General features: G+C 42.8%; 1 protein-coding gene across 1 annotated transcript; it reads right to left on the reverse strand.

Moving 5' to 3' along the window:
- Nucleotides 1-5595: 5595 nt before the first annotated feature.
- On the reverse strand, nt 5596-24173 carry MED16 (mediator complex subunit 16). Its single transcript, XM_083182150.1, has 14 exons — nt 23868-24173; nt 16834-16941; nt 16543-16712; nt 15958-16389; nt 14387-14492; nt 14093-14248; nt 11218-11426; nt 10617-10823; nt 10299-10509; nt 10074-10207; nt 9756-9948; nt 8680-8893; nt 8490-8573; nt 5596-5974 (listed from the first exon to the last, which is right to left on the reverse strand). Exons 1-14 carry the CDS (start codon nt 24001-24003, stop codon nt 5848-5850), a joined length of 2487 nt encoding a protein of 828 aa, XP_083038276.1. The 5' UTR covers nt 24004-24173; the 3' UTR covers nt 5596-5847.

Genomic DNA, 24173 nt, shown 5'->3' on the forward strand with positions numbered 1-24173 from the left:
CGCCCAACTGGTATTTTTTGGTCACATGTGAGGCATTGCCGTACTCGGGAGAAATTGGGGCACAGATTTTGGGGTGCTTTGTCTCCTTCATTCCTTGTGAAAATGAAAAATTTTGAGCCAGAACTGCATTTTTGTGTAAAAAAATGTAATTTTTCATTTTCACTGCCCAGTTGTATCAAAATTGGTGAAACCCCTGGGGGTTTGAAATGTACACTATACCCCTAGATGAATTCCCTGAGGGGTGTAGTTTGCAAAATGGGGTGACTTGTGGGGGGGTTCCACTGTATTGGTGCTTTGGGAGTCTTGCTAATGCAACATGGCACCCACTATTCATTCCACCAAAATCTGTGCTGCCAAATCCAAAAATCACTCCTTCCCTTCTGAGTCCTGCCATGCGCCCAACTGGTATTTTTTGGTCACATGTGAGGCATTGCCGTACTCGGGAGAAATTGGGGCACAGATTTTGGGGTGCTTTGTCTCCTTCATTCCTTGTGAAAATGAAAAATTTTGAGCCAGAACTGCATTTTTGTGTAAAAAAATGTAATTTTTCATTTTCACTGCCCAGTTGTATCAAAATTGGTGAAACCCCTGGGGGTTTGAAATGTACACTATACCCCTAGATGAATTCCCTGAGGGGTGTACTTTGCAAAATGGGGTGACTTGTGGGGGGGTTCCACTGTATTGGTGCAACATAGCACCCACCATTTATTCCACCAAAATCTGTGCTGCAAAATCCAAAAATCACTCCTTCCCTTCTGAGTCCTGCCATGCGCCCAACTGGTATTTTTTGGTCACATGTGAGGCATTGCCGTACTCGGGAGAAATTGGGGCACAGATTTTGGGGTGCTTTGTCTCCTTCATTCCTTGTGAAAATGAAAAATTTTGAGCCAGAACTGCATTTTTGTGTAAAAAAATGTAATTTTTCATTTTCACTGCCCAGTTGTACCAAAATTGGTGAAACCCCTGGGGGTTTGAAATGTACACTATACCCCTAGATGAATTCCCTGAGGGGTGTAGTTTGCAAAATGGGGTGACTTGTGGGGGGGTTCCACTGTATTGGTGCTTTGGGAGTCTTGATAATGCAACATGGCACCCACCATTCATTCCACCAAAATCTGTGCTGCCAAATCCAAAAATCACTCCTTCCCTTCTGAGTCCTGCCATGCGCCCAACTGGTATTTTTTGGTCACATGTGAGGCATTGCCGTACTCGGGAGAAATTGGGGCACAGATTTTGGGGTGCTTTGTCTCCTTCATTCCTTGTGAAAATGAAAAATTTTGAGCCAGAACTGCATTTTTGTGTAAAAAAATGTAATTTTTCATTTTCACTGCCCAGTTGTATCAAAATTGGTGAAACCCCTGGGGGTTTGAAATGTACACTATACCCCTAGATGAATTCCCTGAGGGGTGTAGTTTGCAAAATGGGGTGACTTGTGGGGGGGTTCCACTGTATTGGTGCTTTGGGAGTCTTGATAATGCAACATGGCACCCACCATTCATTCCACCAAAATCTGTGCTGCCAAATCCAAAAATCACTCCTTCCCTTCTGAGTCCTGCCATGCGCCCAACTGGTATTTTTTGGTCACATGTGAGGCATTGCCGTACTCGGGAGAAATTGGGGCACAGATTTTGGGGTGCTTTGTCTCCTTCATTCCTTGTGAAAATGACAAATTTTGAGCCAGAACTGCATTTTTGTGTAAAAAAATGTAATTTTTCATTTTCACTGCCCAGTTGTATCAAAATTGGTGAAACCCCTGGGGGTTTGAAATGTACACTATACCCCTAGATGAATTCCCTGAGGGGTGTAGTTTGCAAAATGGGGTGACTTGTGGGGGGGTTCCACTGTATTGGTGCTTTGGGAGTCTTGATAATGCAACATGGCACCCACCATTCATTCCACCAAAATCTGTGCTGCCAAATCCAAAAATCACTCCTTCCCTTCTGAGTCCTGCCATGCGCCCAACTGGTATTTTTTGGTCACATGTGAGGCATTGCCGTACTCGGGAGAAATTGGGGCACAGATTTTGGGGTGCTTTGTCTCCTTCATTCCTTGTGAAAATGAAAAATTTTGAGCCAGAACTGCATGTTTGTGTAAAAAAATGTAATTTTCCATTTTCACATCCCAGTTGTACCAAAATTGGTGAAACCCCTGGGGGTTTGAAATGTACACTATACCCCTAGATGAATTCCCTGAGGGGTGTAGATTGCAAAATGGGGTGACTTGTGGGGGAGGTTCCTAACTTTTAGCACTTATGGTGCCTAGAAACCTACATGGTGCCTAAAAAAAAATCTCATAAAAAGGAGGCTCCAAAATCAAGTAGGTGCTCCTTCTATTATGAAGCCTGTGGTTTGGTCAACGTGCACACTAGGGCCACATATAGGATATTTTTGAAAACAAAAGAATTGGGGGAATCAATTTTTAGTCACATTTCTCTAGTAAAATCTACTGTATTCGTTAGAAAAATGTATTAAAATTGAAACTCTGCAAAAAAAAAAGAAATTTTGAAATTTCACCTACACTTTGTTTTAATTCCTGTGAAACACCTAAAGGGTTAACAAACTTCCAAACTGCTGTTTTGAATACTGTGAGGGGTGCAGTTTTTGAAATGGCATCATTTATGGGGGTGTCTCACATACAAGTCCCTCAAAGTCACATCAGAACTGAACTGGTCCCTAAAAAAATCAGTGTTTGAAATTTTCTTGAAAATTTGAGAATTTGCTAGTCATATTTGAAGGCTCCTAGTGTCCAAAAAAATGAAAAGGAAGTTGAAATAATGATTGCTACATAAAGTAGACATATGGTCTTTGTTAGTTATTAACTATTTTGAGTGGTATGATTATTTGTCTCACAAGCAGAAAATGTGACATTTTGCATATTGCTAAATTTTCCATTTTTTCACGATATTTTGGTATTTTTCACAAAAAAACACAGACTGTATCGACCCAAATTTACCACTAACTTGAAGTACAATGTGTCACGAAAAAACAATCTCAAAATCACTGGGATAAGTAAAAGGAAAAAAAAGTTATCCCCACTTAAGTGAGACATGTCAGATTTGAAAAAAAGGGCTCTGTCATGAAGGCACAAACTGGCTCTGTCATGAAGGGGTTAATTTAAGATATTCCATTATTCTTTCTTTTAATAGTGTTCCCATTAATTTCCCGTCTCACTATTGGTATTTTAAATCAGTCACATTGCCACGGAGCAATAGTCTCAGAGGCAAAAGACCAGGCAGTGCCCAAGAAATAAGAAATATACATATACAGCGCTTGGGTTAAACCGAAAGATGTACACTACCATTGATAAATTCTGACATTTATTAATTTAACAAATATAGCTCCAGCTCCTGATGAAGATGTGGGATCACGTTGAAACGCGTTGAGCACTTTCTCCACCACACCCCAACTTGCACCTTAGCACAATACCAGACTGCACTATATTCCGGACCAGTTCTCTTCAATCGCCAGGACTCAGTACATTCAGCAGCTTCAGCAGTGTCATGCCAGGTATGCGTATACCACAACGACTGCCTACAACCACATTACTCTGAAGAGAGAGAGAGAGAGAGAGAGAGAGAGAGAGAGAGAGAGAGAGAGAGAGAGAGAGAGAGAGAGAGAGAGAGAGAGAGAGAGAGAGAGAGAGAGAGAGAGAGAGAGAGAGAGAGAGAGAGAGAGAGAGAGAGAGAGAGAGAGAGAGAGAGAGAACGAACTTACTGTCAGCGATACTCTCCAGAACCGGCTTCCTTACCACCAGCTGCCATTTTATGTCACTGATCACCAAAAAACCCATTGAGAAACAGGAAGTTAGCTGTCACCTTTGTCTGCATGTTAATAAAGTTTGGAAAAAGAATCTCACTGCTGAACTGAAGATGCATGGAACGGAGCAGAAGAACAGAGGCAACAATTAGGGGAGAGTCCAGAGTGTAAAGATTATAAATATAGGTCTCTTTCACCACTAAAAAGGGGTACATCCACTCTACTCTGTGGGTCTAATTTTAGTTAAAATCGCAGTAGCCACCTCATGCTTTGCTCCAATAGCAGCTGAAGCAGGAGCAGCTTTTTCTCCACAGGTAAGAGGAGCATTAGTACATTGAGCCCATAGTCTCGAACAGCATAATACTTACACAAAAACTTTAGTTACGGACTACAAACCTCATTTAGAGTTGTAAGTAAAGCTTTGCTGATCAGCAAAGGCACATCTACACACTTCTGTGAGATATAACGTGCTTAGATGTCGCAACTCAACCAGCACAGAAAAAAAAAATGTGCAGAGTGAACAATTCCAATAGACATTTGGAAGGCAATATCCAAATGCTTAATTAAATGTGACTAGAACAAGTGTGTGGGAAAAACAAGGCACAAATATGGCAGAAGTAACACCTAAAACACAATTTCCCTGTAAAGATAATAATTAGTAGGAGCCTTTTATTGGTGTATTTAGGGACATACTGGACTCACAATTTTAGAGGTTATGACCCTATAAATACAAACATAAAAACACCTCTTATTGAGGATTCAAGTGAAACTGTAAAAACACCATGTTTTCACGAACCACCACAAACACTTTTCTCCTTAAATAATACTGCACCTCTGCTCTGGTAAATAAATGGAGCTGTAGGTCAGGCCTATTTAGTAAAACAATAAACATGAGTAAGCTCTGGATGTAGAATATTATTTCATGACAGTGAAAATAGTGGACAGCACCAGGAGTTCTATTAAACAAAATATTAGATAGTAAGTAATAACAAACCTGGTTTTGTGAAATATAGGAATCCTAGTTTCCTACTATAACATATACCCCTTTCACATCGAAGCTAATTACTGGGTACAAGTCGGTTTCTTGCCGGTTTGACCTGGTAAGTAGTGCGATGTGAAAGGGGTTACCGGTTACAGCTAGCTGGTAGCAAAACGGCAATCCGAACCGCGTAAAAAGCAAAGTTCTTTGCCATGCAGTGTGAACGGGTGAAACGAGTCCCATTTACACTATGGAGGAGGAAGTGATTGGAGTTTTGCCAGCTCTAAGAACTGCCCACCCCACAATGCACTGGCGCTCCCCCTCATGATGTCAGTGTACCGGCAATATTGCTGGTTTGCTGCTGCAGTCTGAACAGATCGCACATGCAGGGTCACACTGGGACTGAACCGTTTAAAAGTCCTGGTGCGACCCTGCATTTGCGGTCTGAAAGCAGTAATAGATTACTTCAACTGGGACACAACCTCTTCCATCATTGACTCACTTATCTCCTATCCTGCCACCCTGCTGCTGGTTAGGATATTAGGACTGAAGCAATGTTTATGTACCATATCTATGTTCTGCACTGGAAGAACCCCGGGTGGTGCCATAAAAAAATATAATATAGCATAATAATATCAGTCATATCTAGGTATATTGGACCTAGGGGATTCATTAAGTGTTTCCTGTGCAAGAAGCAGTGATGAGGCATCAGAACATTTTCAACATATCTCAAACAGTTTTCTACAGTGGTTTCTTAATCCACCCTTTCCTGCTTATTTTCAGTATATGTCCTAATAGGTTATTCAACTTCTATGTTCCTCTATTCCAGCATGGTCCTTTCCTTCCAATAGCTGCACACAATTTAGAAGAGTACAATTTTATTAATAAGGACATATTTACAGCTGGTGTTGCACACCCTGCATCCATCATCTCTGGGTGCACAGTGAGAAAAAATGTCCAGAGATGCAGTTTTGACTGACCAGTTATTCAAAGTTATGGTAACGTTGTTAGGGTCATGGACAGTAGAAAGGATGGGAGCTGCCACAGGCTCACACGCCATGGTCTTCTGGCCAGTCACGGCTATTCTCCTATGAAGAAACAACGGGAGGATGATCAGGAGTAGGTGTGGGGCATCTTTCTCCACAGTCCGCCACACAGACAGGTTTTGATCCACCTCTGCTCCCACTGTTTCACAGCAGTTGCCTTATTAGGGGACTTCAACATGGTTACACAGCCACACCTGGGGACAAGAGATTGGTTTCAAATAGTAAAGTGTCCAATTACATGAATAAAAGTAACTGTAAAGCAAGAATCCAGCACCAAATTCAAAAGGTAAACACTGCATATAGATGTGTTTTCTTTTTTATACATGGCTCATCCTTGACTTTTAATTTTTTGTAGCTTCAGGTATTAAAAGTTTGACAGCATCTTGCTTATGCTTTTACTTACATAGGTTTGGATGGATTTTACACAGATCCTGGGCTTTCCCTGCACAATATAGCCTTGGTGACGGCATCTAGTCAATGGCTGCACTATACTCCTTGCAGATATCAACCACCAGTACAGCGCACTGCTCCTTTCATACCCTGCCCTGTCTATTCATAGCACAAGCAGTCAGTCAGGGTGTCAATAGTCTGATTAAAGGCTTCCAATACACTAATCTCCATGGGAAGAAGTCGCAGACAATCCCCTTGAAACTTCCCAGAGGGCAGGATTGCATGCGATATATTGCATGTGATCCTAGTCAAGGCTTCAGCCCTGACACACCTATACTGCAGCACTATCTGGGGGCTCCAATCTAGAGACAGATTAGTTTTAATGCCACACACTAGGTAACCCTTACTATATTATAGTAAATAGTAGCCCGTTCAAGCTTTACTAGGCACTAAAATCTGATAGATTGCGATCTATGGCAAATACTAGTGCACCATGGGAATGGAAGATTTCCTCATGATTGCCCAAGAGAGGTCAGAAACTTTGTGACCATTTGAATAAGGTTTATAGAATGAGCGATATATCTCATTGTTGACCCGGAGCTTTCTGAGCCAGTCATCACCTAGTGTTCACGCTAAGCTTCTTTCACAGGGCGCTGTGCCCTGCCCCTTTAAAAACTGCTCAATTCCGCCCTGCCCTTTTAGTCCCGCCCTGCATAGTAATAGGCCGCGTGCTTACTGTTTCTCCCCGGCAGCTCGGGCCGCCCTGCGCACGGCATAGTGATACAGGCTGCAGCTTGTCTCACTCCGCTCACCCCCCCCCCCCCCCCCCCCCGCGCCCGGCATAATGATACATGAAGTGCGGCTTGCTGTCTCTCCCCGGCCGTGACACTTCACTCTGGTCGCCCTGCACCCTGCATAATAATATGCGCTGAAGCTTCAGCTCAGCGCTTGTTTCAAGCTCTTCTGGCCAGCATGCCCCCTCCCCCTGTAGTGCTGACATGCCGCTCACCTCGCGGCAGTCAGCTATTACATGCAGCATGCCTCCTCCCCCCTGCCTAGCTGCCACGCCGCTCACAACGTTATGTGAGCTGCTGTCAGCATTATTTCAATCAGCATGCCTCCTCCCCCTGCCTAGCTGACACGTGTCAGCTCTGTCAACTTATGCATGACCACTCCGCCTCCTTGACCTGCCCAGACACCTGAGACACATGAGACACGTGCAACACGTGTCAAACACTATAAATCTGCATAAGTCCCCCCTCTGCGTAAATGCATGTCAGGAAGGTTGACATGCAGGAAGGTTGACATGCAGGAAGGTTGACATGGGTTTTCACTGTTTTTTGAGCTGACACGTGCTGACAGTCAGCACAAAAAACAGTGAAAAAACCCATGTCAACCTTCCTGCATGTCAACCTTCCCACATTGCAGGAAGGTTGACATGCAGGAAGGTTGACATGGGTTTTTCACTGTTGCTGACAGTCAGCACATGTCGGCTCAAAAAAAACAGTGAAAAACGCATGTCAACCTTCCTGACATGCAGGAATATCATGTACATAATTTGGCCCTTTTAAATTAAAATGTGCCTTCCTGGATAAAAAAATGTGCCCTCACGATTGAAAAATGTGCCCTCCCTGTGGTCAGCACCCTGCCCTAAAAAATTTCTAGAGTGAACACTAATCACCTCTACATAGAATTAGTATATAACTGAATAGCAGCCCACGACCTGACTCCTACAGTATCTACAATGAATATAGGCTTCTTGATTTTTCCTGTTGGATTACTTTTGTAATGTTTAAGGCTCATATAAATCTTATTGCTATCAAGAATATAAAAACTGGACAAGAGGCCTAATTCAGTATGAAACGATGCAATCAAAAGGTGACCACCCAGAAAGAATTAATGCCCCTTGATGCGATGCATTTGCAGATCCATTTGCAAAAACTGAAACATTGATGAGTCTTTTCCATCTGCACCAGTCTAGGGCTTCCACTAATCTGCTACAGAACCAGGCTGGTAGTGGCCATCGCCGATGTCAGAAACCCACCCCAAAATACACTTGGGCATGCCTGCTTTTTCAAAAACACAAACAGAAAACATGTTTCTGTCCCTATAAGCTGGATGTCAAACTGTGACTTAAATGCAACTGCTATGCATACAGCAATTTATTCACAATACGCGTACGCACAATTCCAGAAATTGTCTGGATTGTGAATTCTCTAATTAGTGAACCATGCTGAACAAAAAAACAAAAAAGTCTGATCTACAAATGTAAAGTGTCCAAAATACTACACTATATCACCATGGATCACTGCTGCTCACCGTGTGCAGGACTTGCAGGCCTCAGTGGGAAAAGTGCCCAAATGGAGTCTTCTAAGATGATCAATCTTTGGCTGGGTAGGTGATCTGGATGGGATGAGACGGGTACTGTCAGACATGAAAGCATGTTCATGTGCATCTTGGTATCGTTCACACAGTTATTTAATATTTGGGGAACAAAGTCTGAAATTACCTTGTATAAGCCTCATATTGCACAGAAGCATGGCTGGGCGCACCAGGGGGTCTGTTGAACTGTAGACGCAGAGGCAACTTGCTCTGCAGACGACTAATAAGTCCGTTGCCAAGTGGCAGCCAGTCCATGCTAGGGATGAGAAGCTGACTTGGAAGCAGGCAGCACTCGTCTATTAATGTCTCATCTGGATCACAGGGATGATTTTCATCACGGCCTGTACAGAAAGTACATTACATAGAAAGGGTAAAAGTGCTTAAAATCATTCCATGAAAAAGTAAAATGCTGTACAGTGTTCCTACTGTAAAATCCTGTAGAGTCCTTCTATTGCAAGCAATACATACAGTAGTACTTTCTATAATTATGGTGCCTTAGAGTATCAGCATTCATCCACGGTGCCCCTATACATTCAGTTATGTGGTGTGCTCAGGGTTACACTTCTGTCCACATATTTAATGCTTGGCAGCCACCGTCACTGATTTTGCCCATCAGACCGACAATAGATAACTTGATTTGGTCCTGGATCACCAACCTGCAGCACCCCTGCAAGTGTAGCGGTAACCAGTTAGGGAGCCACTTAGTCAGGTACTAGACAAGCTGCTCTAGGAAATATTAAGAAACACTCAGGGAGGGGTAGTCAATACCCCTGATGTTGAGCCATCGACGGCGAGAAGTGTCGATATCTCGATGTCAGTATTCAACTCCCTCCCTTCACTCGCTGTTTCCACCTTGCCTATTCCCTGAGGCTAGGTGGAAACGGCGGGTGTGGCCATTAAAATGGCGGGGCTCACCACAAAATGCAGCACACTCAGATTTGGGCCTTACATTGAATACGGCGAGGGAGTTTGACAGCGAGGATGTTTAGTTTTCAGTGAGGAAAAGCCATCCTCGCCGTACAAACCCCCCTCGCCGGCCGCATTGAATACCACCCAAAGACACAGGTAAGATTCCCTAGATACCCTTTTTACTCCTGCATTAGCTAGAACAGTAAACTGCAAGATTAACTATCTGCAAAGATCAAATAAAAGTCAGTGTAGAAATGTGGGCTACGTTCGCCTCACAAAACAAATTATGCTTACAGCACATCCAAAGGCGAGTAAGTAGACGGAAGAGCAGGGACATGCTGTCCTGTGTATCTGATGTGGCTGTGTACACTGGAAGGCAGCTGGGCTTTAAAAGACCCCAAATCCGGATCATGACCATCATTTCACGCAGAGTACCCAGTGAGGCTCCATCACGTAAAAAACTGTGCCCTGGTCGAAACGAAGAGCCCTGTTGAAAAGATAGTGAGGAACTGTGTAAATTTGTTACCCAGGACATTCAAACAAGATGGGCTCTAGTGTACAAACCCAATAAAAGCAGACTGTGCAAAGGCTTTCTTGATGATCGTATGTTACCTGATTGGGAAGACTTGCCAGCAGATACAGTACGAAGTCACCAATCCACTGAATGAGCTGCTGCAATGACTGAAGGGTTGGCATGTCTAGAACAAACTCCTCTGTCTTCAAGTTAATCATAACTTTGTCGATATCTAAACAGAGACAGAGACAAGTTTACAGCCAACCTACAAACACACAGAATACACAAACACTTAAACCTTCGATTCTCTGAGAGCCCCTTACCAACATCAGGGAACTTATTGCAGATCTCAGTAAGTCTGTCTCCTGGACTTTTGTCAGGGGTGTTAAGAACGTGGGGGCGAAGCAGGGACTTCAGGGTGCAACTAATAGAGATAAGGAAGAGTTTGGCATGGTAGTCACAGACCCGAGTAACGGTGCTAGGGGACAGTTTACAAAGTGATGCCTTCATGGCTAGAATTCGTGTGGAAAGGACCTGGAAAGAATAGTAATGACCTAGTTTAGTTTCCTTATCTGTACTTGCTTAAGCATAAGTTCCTCATATGCTACTTGGTATGCAACAAAACGGTTACTATGCCTCACCTGCTGTAGTGCTGCATTCTGTTTTGTGTACTCCTCGTGCAGCTTCTCTACTAAATTGTGTACCATGTTTGGTTGTACATGAAGCAGGATGTCCCACCAATCATACCCTGTCACCATGCAGTACTCCAGCAAGAATAGAAGGTGACGTAATGAAGTGGTCATATCAAGTGCATGTCCCATTGATGGGGAGACTCGAAGCATGCTGAGCTGTCAAGCAGAGATTGAAGTCATGAATCCATCTTTTTCACAAAGAACTACCATGTTCTTCATTGAGTAGTGTGCCGTTGTGTCCAGTAGCATTCTGCATCAGTGCTAGTGTTCTACATATAGCAATATGCAAATTACAGCAGTATGTTTATAGTATAAAACCGTAGAGTTTTATGTATGGCACAATGTGCATATAGAAGTGTTGTGAATAACAATACATTTTGTATAGAAGTGTGCTGTGTATGCATTGTAGTGTGCGGTGAGCAGTCTGTGATATATAGTAATGTGTTGTGCATAGCAGGACATAAAGAAGCACAACAGGGGATACTGATGTACAGGTACCAGGGACACATATTGTTACAATTAGAATGTCTTCCTTATGACCTCCACTGACCTTGCCCTGAGTATCTAATCCAACTAACGCCAATGAAGTCCAGGACATCTGCAAAGCCTTAAAGTGAACGCATGGAGTAGGTGACCGTTGACGTTTCAAACTGGGCTCTTCATTGGACCGCATGGAGGAGCCAAACAAGACCGCCATTGTCTGCAGAGATAATCTATGTACAATGTGCACATTACCATCATGGAATGCCAGAGCAAGACCTAGAAAATGTGAGCAAGGTCAGCTGATTACAGAAAACACTTCTGAATACTACTACTTTGGACAATACAATCATGCTTACCTTAATACTACAGGTCGAGTATCCCGTATCCGAATATCCGTTATCCGAATTATTCCGAAATACGGACATTCCAGAAAGTGAAATAAAATTTTTTTTTTGCTAAAAACTCACTGGGGACATATGTAACAGCATCACTGGGGACATGATATGTAACTGGCACTATATATGTGCAAGACAATGATTGCTTGGCATTCAAATTCAGTGCTGAGATAGTACACACATTTTGTTTCACGTTTTGAAACCTTGTTTTTTGAACAATTAAAATATGTTTGTGTGTATTTTATGTGGTAATAAAATATATTTGTGTGTATATTATGTGTTTATACAGCATAAATGCAAGATACTTCAAAATACATCATTGAAATATTAAAATATTCCGAAATACGGAATAATCCGTTATCCAAAATTCTCCTGGTCCCAAGCATTTTGGATACGGGATACTCAACCTGTATACCAAATACGTTTTATAATATATGTAACAATTCAGTGCAGCACGATGCAGCTAGAGAACAATCACTTGTCATACTTTAAACACACTCTTTGAATTATGCAGAATATTTCATTTAATACCATTCAGCATTGTGTCAAACTATTTCCAACTATTTTGTGGAAGCTAAAAAAAAAAACCACATACAATAAATATTCTGTATGGCAGCTTCCAAAACTGCCATTACAACCCAGGTTTTAAGCATATACATGCTTAAGCACTGGTGACTTTGCAAGTACCTCAGTCAATTTGATGTAACAATCTGGACTCAAGCAAGAATATCCTTAATTCCTGGACTGTACGGGTGGAGTTTTGGAAACTCTGCAGTATAGTGTAGTAAATTCTAAATAAGGAGTTAAGGCCCCCATACACTATGCGATTTTGGGCCGATTTCGGCACTTTGGGACGATAACCGGGTGAAATCGGCCCAAAATCGCAGGTGTGCGACATCTGATCTGATCCGATGCGCTGTCCCATGCGCAACGGACCGGATCAGGGAGGTCGGACAGTCAGCATGTACGATCACGTCCGACCTCCCTGTATATATGCCTGACCGGGGGAGCAGTGGGGCGGGTGGGCAGTCATCATCATCTGCAGGACGCCGGGGCATGCAGCGGGCAGCGAGTCCTGACCTGGCCGTGAATGCAGATATCAGCGGGACAGGTAGTGCAGTGGCGGGCATTAGACTTTTATAATAACCTATCAAATGACTAGCCGATGATGATGATGACCGCCCACCTGCCCCCTGCAGCTCCCCATTACATGTGATAAATTGCAAGCGATTTATCACATGTAAAAAATGGCAGATCAAGTGCCAAATTGTATGTGAGCCTCCTAAGGAGCTGCCGGGCGGCTCACAGGAGAATTGGGTCCGACTTGTCCTACGGGGGCCTTTAGTGTTGGTGTTCAATATTGTTATAGGGAACCCACACCAATGTCCCCCTTTGCAGTCCAGAAAAAAAATCAGTAGCAATAGCCAGACAATGGCAGTCAGGTGTTTCCACGCCTATTGTTGGTATCAATACATATATGAGAGAGCTTAATGGCACATTTTATTATTGTACTTTCCCCCCAGTATTTTATGTAAGTGCATTCAGTGAAACGGATTGTGATCTTTATGGTACCCGCAAAGTTGAATCTACGTACGAGCGTATATGGTACAGGTGTTGGTAGCGATTAACTCGATAGATATATTAACCCTTTGATTGCCAACATCTGTGAAAAATATGCAAAATATCCACTAAAAATGCCAGCTGTGATCACTTTTGTTTCATGTTACATGTTCATGGCTATAATGTTTATACAGGTTAAGGTTGTGCTCTGTAGACCTCTCTGATTTAATACAATGTGTACCACCTTTGTATTTCTCATTTCTGTAATTATTATATCAGCTATCTTCTATGTAACTTTCTCTGTCCACACATTGGTAGGGGTCTTCCTGTTTTGTATGGGTTTGAAAATACAATAATAAAAAAAAATATATTATGATCTACTGTAAACCAATATTGTACTATTTTCATGCTGGCATACATGGGAGTATGTTAATAACGATTACGGACTACAGACCCATGACCTGCTCTACTGATTTTAAAGTAATACAGCTTTCAGAACAAGCAGATGCCGTCGACCCTGCTTTTTCCAGGGTTACTGGATATGGGTTAGACTCCAGTCTTAATTTTTATACTCATTTCATACGGCACCTTGGTCCCAGGTTAATCCCTGGGTGACCTCTTAACACTGGACCAATGTCTTCACTGCATGGCACTGTACACTGTCTTGAGGTTGGTTTCCACATACACAGCCAATCAGCAGCTTTGAAAAGTAACTCAAGACACACTATTCACATCGCAGTCTACCTGAGTGAGTCTTAAGAATAACCCTGGTAGGGACCAGGTTCCAGCATCTGGCAATTTGGATCAGAATAGTCCCTTTCAGACAGAGGAGTGAGGAACAAGTCACATCTATTAAAGTCAATAGGGTGTAAAGACTTGTTTAGCATTTACTACACTATATATTTCTTCATGTCTCTATAAAACTATTTTTATACTAGCTATCTAAACCACTTGAGGCATGCTGAAAATGATGAAGAAATAACATACCTAGACCAGGACAGAACTTTGTATCATTTGCAACTTTGATGTCAGTGTTGGTGAGGGAAATTGGCAGTTTGGGCAGCGCCACGGCAGACACCCTCTCCAATTCATTGGTAGCTGACAAAATACGCCACTTCAGTATCATTGGCTGCTTATCACTTACTGTAATAGAGATGGGAGTGTGGGGGGGGGGTAATCAGTGACAGAACACAACAAATGAGGAGTAAAGGCATGAAAGAAGAATACAAATCATGCATTGTGTGCAAAGACCAGATAAAGGTAAATGGACCAAGTACTTACCTCCTGGGGACAGCTGTTGGAAGATGTTGTTAAGGGGAAGCCCCTCCTTTCGTAGGGACCAACATTCTGCCACACTTGAACACTGATTAGAGGCGCAAAGGAGAACCTAACCAAAGCAGAACATTTTAATCATTGTTCTGATAAATTAACTGCAAATGTCACCAAAAACAACATTTTGAGAATATAAAAGTTTATTAAAAAAAAAAAAAAAAAAAAGACTCACAAGACACATTCTTGAATTCTAGATTTTCTATTTATTAAATGGCAGTTGTCTGAAGCATGTAACGGAGATCCATTTCGCGGGTACATCTTAAATTCATCATTTGGGCACAAATGATGTATTTTATTCCTATAAATAATTCACAAAATGGCTGCCTTTGTGGTGTATTGCTGGGACAGTACTGGCCCTCTCTCCCCTCTCTGCATTTCAGTTCTCCCCAGATTTAAGTTAGGAATACACAGCTTCTTAAGTTTGGTACATACAGGTTCTCAAACTCAGTCCCCAGGACCCCCCACATCTCATGTTGTCCAGGTCACCTGTGGATTTTTAAAATGTAACAGTTTGTGATGCACAGTGCTTCTGCCAAGTGATCTGGAAAACATGCACTGTGAGGGTCCTGAGGAAATAGTCGCGAACCACTGCACGATTTGTAGTTTTAAACTGGATTGACATATCATCCTCACCACCTAGCGTATATGCCCTACCTGACATATATACTGGTTATATTGTGATCAAACAATACAACATATATTGTTCAATCGTTTGAAGGACTGACTGCACAGTGCTTATGCACTATATTGTTTTATCGGAGGATGAAGGGAAAATCAGGATGAGCACGGTGCTGTCTCCACATGTCTTATGCAGGGATGGGGAACCTTCGCCCTCCAGCTGTTGTTGAACTACGCATTCCAGAATGCTTTGCAACAGTTTCAGCATGGCCAAACAGCAAAACTGTAGCAGAGCATGCTAAGATGTGTAGTTGAACAACAGCTGGAGGGCCAAAGGTTCCCTATCCCTGGCCTAATGTGTACCCAACATTAAAGATAAAAATCAACTACTCTATAGAAGAGAAAGAAATAGTGATCAGAAAACACAAACTCAAAATGTAATGTTTTAAAAAAGGCACAGTTTGTCTAGGTTTGTGGATGAGAAAACATTAATCTATTGACCTTAATTGATGTAGGGCAACAAAAACCATAGCCAGCATGCAGAAACAATTGGTGCGATTTCTTATTTCATTACTTAGCAGTGATGCATTCTGGGATAAAATCTCAAAAAATTCTAGGAAGATTTTGGAATAATATAAAGTTGTCAAAAATGTATCCCTCCTTATATCGTGACCCACTAGAAATGCTGCCAATCCTTTTCAAACAACCATCACCACATGCATGACCTAATTATGTTGCAAGGAAAAGAGAATGCTAATCCTTGGATGGTTCCATATTTAGGAACAATCTCCGGAGGAATCATTCAAGGATTAAGTAAGCATTTTCCCTTTGCTTAAGGCTAAATCGATAACTCTGTAACTTCCACTCTTTCTATATCATATATACCCAGCCTTTGCCGTTACCTGCTCAGACATATCTCGGGCGAGGAATTTGAGGTGCGTCACAGCAGGAAATTTATCCTTCCGGGCAGGGTCTGTGGTGCAGCGCATGAAGAGTGAAGGTAAGATCTCCGTGTCAATTTTGCATTTTTCATTCACAACAGATACACAAACTTTATAGAACTGCACTGGGGAGGTGCTGCTACCATCGCATGTGGCCACAACAATGTTCCCACCTCCCGTAAAAGCAATGTCAGCCAGCGCCACCCGGCAACGCAGCCGACAGAGACTCTCCGTAGCTGTGAGCACTTGTCCATTGGGCTTCAACAATGACACTGTCACCAGTCCGCTGACAGTAACAGCAATCCAACCTTCCATGGGCTTTCCCCCAAACAAAGTAAGGGAAGGAGAGAACTTTACACGAGAGAACTTTTCCCCAAAACTGGAAACGCCAGACTGCAGGAAAATAGAGACAACATAAGTGTTATTACTTGGACAGCCTGTGACTGGAATAAGACTCACCAGACAAGAAAGGGACTGAGAATTAGAGAAATAAAAAGAATTTAATCCCATAAAGAAAAAGTCATAAGAAGTATGTATGTTGCTCACCTTCTCCACGTGAAGTGCCAATTTCACTCCATTGTGAAGCCATGAGAGAGCCACAATGGGATCACCATCCACTTCACTGCCCACTAGGCTTTGCCAGCTGTTTGCTAGATGATCAGTCATGCCCCAACACTTTATGCAGCCATCTGCATCAGCTGACAGCAGACGGGAGCCTAGGACATAGATAAAAAAAAAAAAAAACAATTACTTTACTGTCCTTTACCACCCAGTAGTGGGCAGGCAAGAAATAGTCTCCTCCCCCCACCCCATGGATTCGCAACTGGCTTTACTTACCAGACTGGTCCCATTCCAAGCTAGTGATGACTTCCTGGTGGCCAGAATTGATGGTATAGACATCCCAAGGATGTTCAGTGTCCAGGATGTGGATCAGGTGGGTAAGATCTTAAAAATAAAACATAGTGGAAATGTTACTTATGGCAGGGGTTTACAATCATTTTTGAATCACAGCACCGTAGAGTATCAGATTTTTTTCACGGCACCGCTAGGCCAAAAAATAAAATAAAATAAAGGGCAGAATATATATAACGCTAAGTTGATTGGGTTTTTAATGCGATTCTTAGGGTCAGTTATGTGAGAAAGGGCAGGATTTGCTTCTGTTTTTACACATTTTAGGATTGGCAGCCACCAGCACTGGTTTTGCCCATAAATAATTAACCATAAATAATTTTAATTGGTCCTGGACCACCAACCCAGGGCACCCCTGTGAGCCACAGCACACAGTTTGGGAACCACTGATTTATGTATTTAAACTTAGATACACAAACTGTATAGCACGTAATACATTGGATCTAAAAATTAGGCTTTGTTCACAGAAAAGATAATGAACATGGGACACATGATTTCAGTTTCTGAAATGTTATTTCAGCAAAGCTGTCATTACAAAGAGGGCTGTGACATTTAACTAATATAGCTGATTTTACATGGGAAATTGTAGATCTATTATTACTGTGGAATGTTCACTCGGCGCACATTAACATAAAATTACAGACTGCTTACTACAAAATATATATGGTTAAGATGCACTTAAAAGCTAAAAAACAGCATGACTTAAAGCAGACAGTATAAATCACTTCATGGTAATAAGCCAGCTGCAAATTTAATTAGCATTCCAGCATTCTGGTTGTGACTGGGAAATCAGCATATACAGACGAAGTAATGGTGCCCATACACGGTGCGATGGTTGCAAGCATTTTTACATTTTTAGTTCAAAACGTATCACGTGTAGTTCAAATCGTACAGTGTTTCTATACGGCTTGTGATGCGCGCTCCCTGCACATACAAAAAGTATGTGCAGCCCGTACTTTTTGTTTTAGCATATCACATGCGATTTGAACTACAGTAGATGCAGTACGATCTAGTACAAAACGCACACTGCACAGATCCCAATGTGGCCCTTATTCAGATCTGAGAGAGTTAAATTTAGGTGGGGTGTGTTGAAACTGAAATCTATATTGCAGTGTAAAAATAATGCAGCCAGTATTTACCCTGCACAGAAAACAAAATAACTCACTCTATCTCTACATGTTACATCTGCCCCACCTGCAGTGCACATGGTTTTGCCATTTTCCAAACAAATTTGTACTGCGATCAGATCTGACTAAAGGCCAGTGTGGACACCTTAAGTGATGAGAGTTCTGGTCTTTTGCTCATGTCATACAATGTATAGGGGCTGGCTTAAAGCTGCACTATCATGCTAGAAAATAAATTTTACTAACTTTGTGATTCTCCTAGACAGAGCACAGGGGCTGCTCTATCAGCCATTATGCAGTATTACAAAACCAATAAAATTGAAATCTCCTTTGACATTTTTATCTTTGATTCACGTAGACCAGTGGTTCCCAACCCTGGTCCTCAACTACCCCCAACAGTACACGTTTTCCAGGTCACCCGGCAGGTGCACAAATTATTCAGGCACATTTTAAAAGATCCACAGGTGGAGCTAATTATTTCACTGATTCTGTGTGGAGACCTGCAAAACGTGCACTGTTGGGGTTACTTGAGGACCAGGGTTGGGAACCACTGTCTAATGCTGGCCACACATCAGACCAACTTTCCTCCAACCATCCAACTAGATGCGTGGATGGAATAAAAATATGGTACTGGATGGGAGCAAATGTAATATTGACTTCAGAAATTTGCTCCCAAAATCTGGAAAAGGACAAAAACTGTCGCTCAGACACGGTACTGTAGTGGAACCTGTTTGATTTAAACAATTTGACTGAATGTTTTTGTCCATTTTCCTGGGTTTGAGAGCACATTTCTGATTGTCCTTTGCTCCCATCCAGTACCATATTTGTATTCCATCCAAGCAACTAGTTGAATGGTTGGAGGAAAGTTGGTCTGATGTGTGGCCAGCATTAGACCATGAAAACAAAATGGATTTAAACATTTCCAGATTACCAACAAATACTGTACTATAAAAAAAAGTCCAAGGCTTTTTCTTAACTAAAAAAAAAAAAAAATCTAAAAACACAAAAGACTAGGATTACAGATGTATCCACTTCTTCCTATATAGACCTAAAGCCCCATACACTGGACAACTTTGAACCGAAAGCTGCTCAGTTTACTTGTCTGAGCTGTTTAGATCGAAAGCCTCTCAGGGTGTATGGGCAGCAGTGAGTGGTGATGCATGCTCCCACATCATCACATCCTGCTATGGAAAGCCCTCCACCCAGGGAAAAAAATAAATAAAAATAAATCGCTTTAACGGGTAAAAACCGCTTAGCAGTATTTTCAATTGATGTCTGAACTGCAGTCCTACCAAAAGACTGCAGTTTTCGACATGAACAGATTGGAAGGGGTTCCGATCTATTCAAAGCTAGCTAAGGTTTTTTCAGCAGGTAAAAATGTTCAGACCTGTCGAAAGCCTGGTGGATTGACAGAATAGCTTCTAATCCACCTACTTTTGACAGAAACACAGCCAAAATCGAAAGGCATGTTTACGGCAATCTCAATCAGACATGAAAAGATGTCGGATTGAGGCATGGAGGACAGCACCGGGTGAGCAGCAGCAGCTTACACGGCGCCGTCCTCCTGTCCGCCGCAGCCCGCACCCTCCCGCCGCCTCCCGTACCCACCGCCGGGTGAAAGCAGCTCAACTGACCCCATCCCGATTCCTGCTATCTCGCTTACTCAGTCCCAGCGCTAGCCAGGTGAGCATCAATCAGCGGCCAAAACCAACATCCGGATTTGGCCGCTGCATTGAATAATGGATGCCGGATCCATTCTGGTAAAAGAGTTTTGGAATGGATCTGGCATCAACTGAATAATGCACTGAGCATTTCAGCCCAGCGATTTCCACCATCATCGGTGAGCAAAAACGCTGGGCAAAATTGCGCAGTGCTTATGGAACTTAAACAGACCCAGTCACATAATTATCAGCAGTTTCCCCACAAACGGTTAATATTTCTATTGCTTTCAAAATAGACTTGTCCGTGAGAGATCCCATATTGTAGATAGTTAACTGCATTTCCATACTGGTGCTTTATCATGTTGCACATCCACAAATAGCTTATTGAAAATTGTCAAAGGTCATCATTACGAAAATAGAGGGAAAATCTGTAAATGCCTGGACTGAGGGAGTTTAAAGTCATTAAACCCTGGCATTGTTAAAGATTCAGTGTCCATGTGACAAATGCCAAGGCCAATTGCAAATCTGTACTCTAAAGGTGCGTACACACGGTACACTTATCGCTGGCAATATGGTCACTGAGCGACCATATTGCCAGCGATTGGAGTGTGCACCAGCGATAAATCGCCGGGTGCGCGCTCCCGTTTTCAGCCTCTGATTGGTTGCTGGTCAGAGGAACGTGCTCCTCCGACCAGCGACTTCCCTGCGTCTTCTCCCGGCAGTGTGAAATTCACATCTGCGACCATCTCTGGAAAACGGGACACTGAGCAATATGATTGCTGAGCAATATATTGCCAGTGACCATATTGTCCCGTGTGTATGCACCTTAAGGAGGAGAGGTTGGAAAATAATGAGGGAGGGAGGGTCTAGAAGAGAAATTTATATCTTGGGAGGGGTGCAGTTTGTGGGATGGGAAATTAGTTATATTATATGCATCTACTTTATGGTTAACAAAGCCAGGATTTTAAGAATGTTTGTTTAAAAAAAAATCTATTTAAACACACAGTATAAATAACAGTATAAAAGAGCATGCAAAAAGTTATACACATCAATAAAATGAAAACCCAATTCCATAATTAACAATGATGATTGCGAATAAAATCCTCAGGGTTTTTTTGGCAATTAAACGCAGCAGCCTCCAATATAGTTGCATCCCAACATCGTGAAAATCATTTCGGAAGCAATATTGGCAACAAATGAAGTTTGTTTACATACAACCTCCGATCGTGAAGCGTAATTTGGTATAGTCAGAGAGCTAAAGCTCTCTTCGATAATAAACATTATAATAATTAAGTAATAATTTTATTTATATAGCGCTTTTCTCCCATAGGACTCAAAGTCGCTTAAAAGACATCAAAAACATGGCACGTTGAACAATTAAGATCATGACAACACAAAACATCTGCTCTGAGGCCCAACCCATATGCCAAGATTCCCCACAATGAGCGTACAGCAAAGACTGTGGTTTTTAATGAATTAAAAATTAACAGCAATTAATTTAGTTAAAAATTAAGGGATACGGTCGGTCGACCTTAAGATGGTAGACAGTCATTAGGTGGACACCACTAGGTCGACATACTGCAAGATCAACATGAGTCTAGGTCGGCATGGGACAAGGTCGACAGGTGTTAAGGTTGACACAACTATTAGGTCAACATGGTCTAGGTCGACAGTCAAAAGGTTGACATGAGGTTTTCCACTGTTTTTTGAGCAGACATGTGCCGACAGGCAGTATTTCATGCCCTACCATCCACTAGGGCAGGGCAGGGCAAATGTGGCCCTCCAGATTTTGAGGAACTACACATCCCAGGATGCTTTGCATTAGTTTTGCTATGTGGCCATGCTAAAACTGATGCAAGGCATGCTGGGATGTGTAGTTCCTCAACATCTGGAGGGCCACAATTGGTCAGCCCTGCCCTAGGGCGTGGTGTGAGAATAAAATAGTGTGCCCGAACCATGGCGAGTGCATCAAGCCATGCGAGGGGGCGTTGACGTCGACGGTGTCGACATTCAGGTAAAAACCCAGGGGAAACCCCATGTCGACATTTTGTTTGTCGACCTAGACCATGTCATCCTAATCATTGTGTCGACCTTAACACGTGTCAACCTTGCAGTATGTCGACCATCTTTAGGTTGTCCATATGATCTTATTCCAAAATAAAAATGTGATGTCTTACTGACATTAAGTGTAATATTAGATTCCAACCAAGAAAGCAGAAGTTATCAAGAAGTCATGCAGGGGATGACTTACAGGGATTGAGGATACCTTGATGTTTGGCTGTAAAGCATAAAAGCTGACAAAATATAAACAAAAGTGGTAATTCAGACCTGCTCACTAGACTACGTATAATCGCTGCCTAGCGAGCAGGTAAATGCCACCCTGCTAACCAAATCCCTGCGACACGATGCGAGCTTACACATGCATTCACACAGAGAGAAAATCATTCGATAGCCGCTCATCATTAAATGATTTTTCTCTCTCTTTGCATATAAAAGAAAGCCTGGACTTACTTTTAGTCTGCACGTTAATGGCTGAAATGAGGGCGGGTACTGATATCATGTGACGCTATCTGCCTGCCCCAAACAGGCCGGTCCACAACTGTGTTCGCAGGTGTCCGCACAGCGTTTACATGAGCGTGCTCACAATTTTTGTGGACATGGCCATAAAATGCTGGGTAGACCCCCAGCAATCACCCCTGCCTGTCCATCAATGCCCCGGTGAATGAAAAACTCCAAAAATATTGCTACTATTTCTATGAGTAGTAACAATTATATGATTGAGAAGGATAGAAAAAGCCTAACCTGTTATAGGTTGTAGACTAAAAATGTTCATACTGCCCAACAGCACCTGTAACCCACTGGCATCTATTAATTCAAGACTAAAGGGCATCGTCGGGAATGGAAAAAGTCTGTTTTTGGCTATTTTCCTAATGTTTCTCCAATGTTTATTTTTGGTCTACCCAATAAGGTCCGGGATCCTGTACAGTTCTGGTTTTTACCCACACCCAGCAGAAGTAAATCCTTGATGAGCAGCTGGTACTTGTTTCCTAGCACGGCGCCCACGATATTAAGTTGTATGACATCGCATGCCATATGCCCGCATGCGATGCGATTTTAAATTGTATAAGCCCCTATACGCTTTTTAATTGTATAAGCACCCCAATGGGTGTTTACAATGTTAGATGCACCCCCACTATCAACGCCAACCCGAAGCGTGGCGAGCGCAACGAGCCCGCGAGGGGCGGCGGTACGCGTGCTCCGACCTTTTCATACCACCACTATCCACGTCAGCGTGGGATTACTTCCCATATATTCCGCTGCGCTCGCCACGCTTCAACTCCACACCGACGTGGATAGTGGGGGTATGAAAAGGTCGAAGGATGCGTACCGCCACCCCTCCAGGGCTCGCTGCGCTCGCCACGCTTCGGGTTGGTGTTGATAGTGGGGGTGGCGTAGAGGTGCTTTTAACATTGTAAGCACCCATTACGGTGCTTATACAATTAATTATCTTATAATTCATTTAACATTGAAAACACTCATTAGGGTGCTTATACAATTTTAAATCGTATACCATTGTATATGTCATACAATGCGATGGTATACAATTTAAAATTGTATAACATCGGCTACCATCGCATAACATCGTATGCCTTATGGTATGCGATTCGATGGGCGCCGTGCTAGAAAACAAGTACCGAGTAGCTTATCAGGGCTAATTGGATAGCCCCTGGTGATCCTCCTACTACCATCAGAAATAAATCATCGGTGGTTGTACAACATTGCAATGCAATCAATGTCCATCTGTAGTCAGGGGTCCTTCTTAGGGCCAGATTCTCCAAGATTCAAAAGTGATAAAATGGAGAGTGATAAACAACCAACCAATCAGCTCCTGCCTGACATTTTTCAAACACAGCCTGTTACATGGCAGGTAGGAGCTGATTGGCTGGCTGTTTATCACTCTCCATTTTATCACTTGTGAAGCTTAGAGAATCTGGCCCTTTAAAGATACAAGCTAGGATACTAGCACGCCCTGAGCCCTGTGTCATGCTGCCACTGACTCCCAGTGTATTCCTGTTTGACATCAGTGCTGCAATTTAAGATTCATTAATATCTGTGTGAAAAGAAGACGCTGGGATAGGTGGCGGTATGGCAGCGGGTGTTGCTGTTGCGTTGTTACCTTTCTCCTCCTCATTGCGCTGGTCTGTGGTGAAGGCGATGAGGTTGCGGCAGGACCAGGCACACACCAGGGGGATGGAGGGACAGTGGCTGGTTCGGGGTCTCCTGTCCCACTCACAAATGTACGCAACGTCCATGGCGGCTGCCGCCCCAGTACAGCCCTAGGACCGCGCAGCTGGAAGACAGAGACAGCGGTCACCGGGCATGTATCACATACACACTAGGAATCCCCCTCACTGCCGCCGGTGTCTCTCAGGTAGGCTCATTTTGCGACTCTGCATTGTCGCTGTTCGATGACCTCGTGGAG

This window comes from Crinia signifera, chromosome 1 (assembly GCF_055691185.1).
Source record: "Crinia signifera chromosome 1, ASM5569118v1, whole genome shotgun sequence".
Lineage (NCBI taxonomy): Eukaryota > Metazoa > Chordata > Amphibia > Anura > Myobatrachidae > Crinia > Crinia signifera.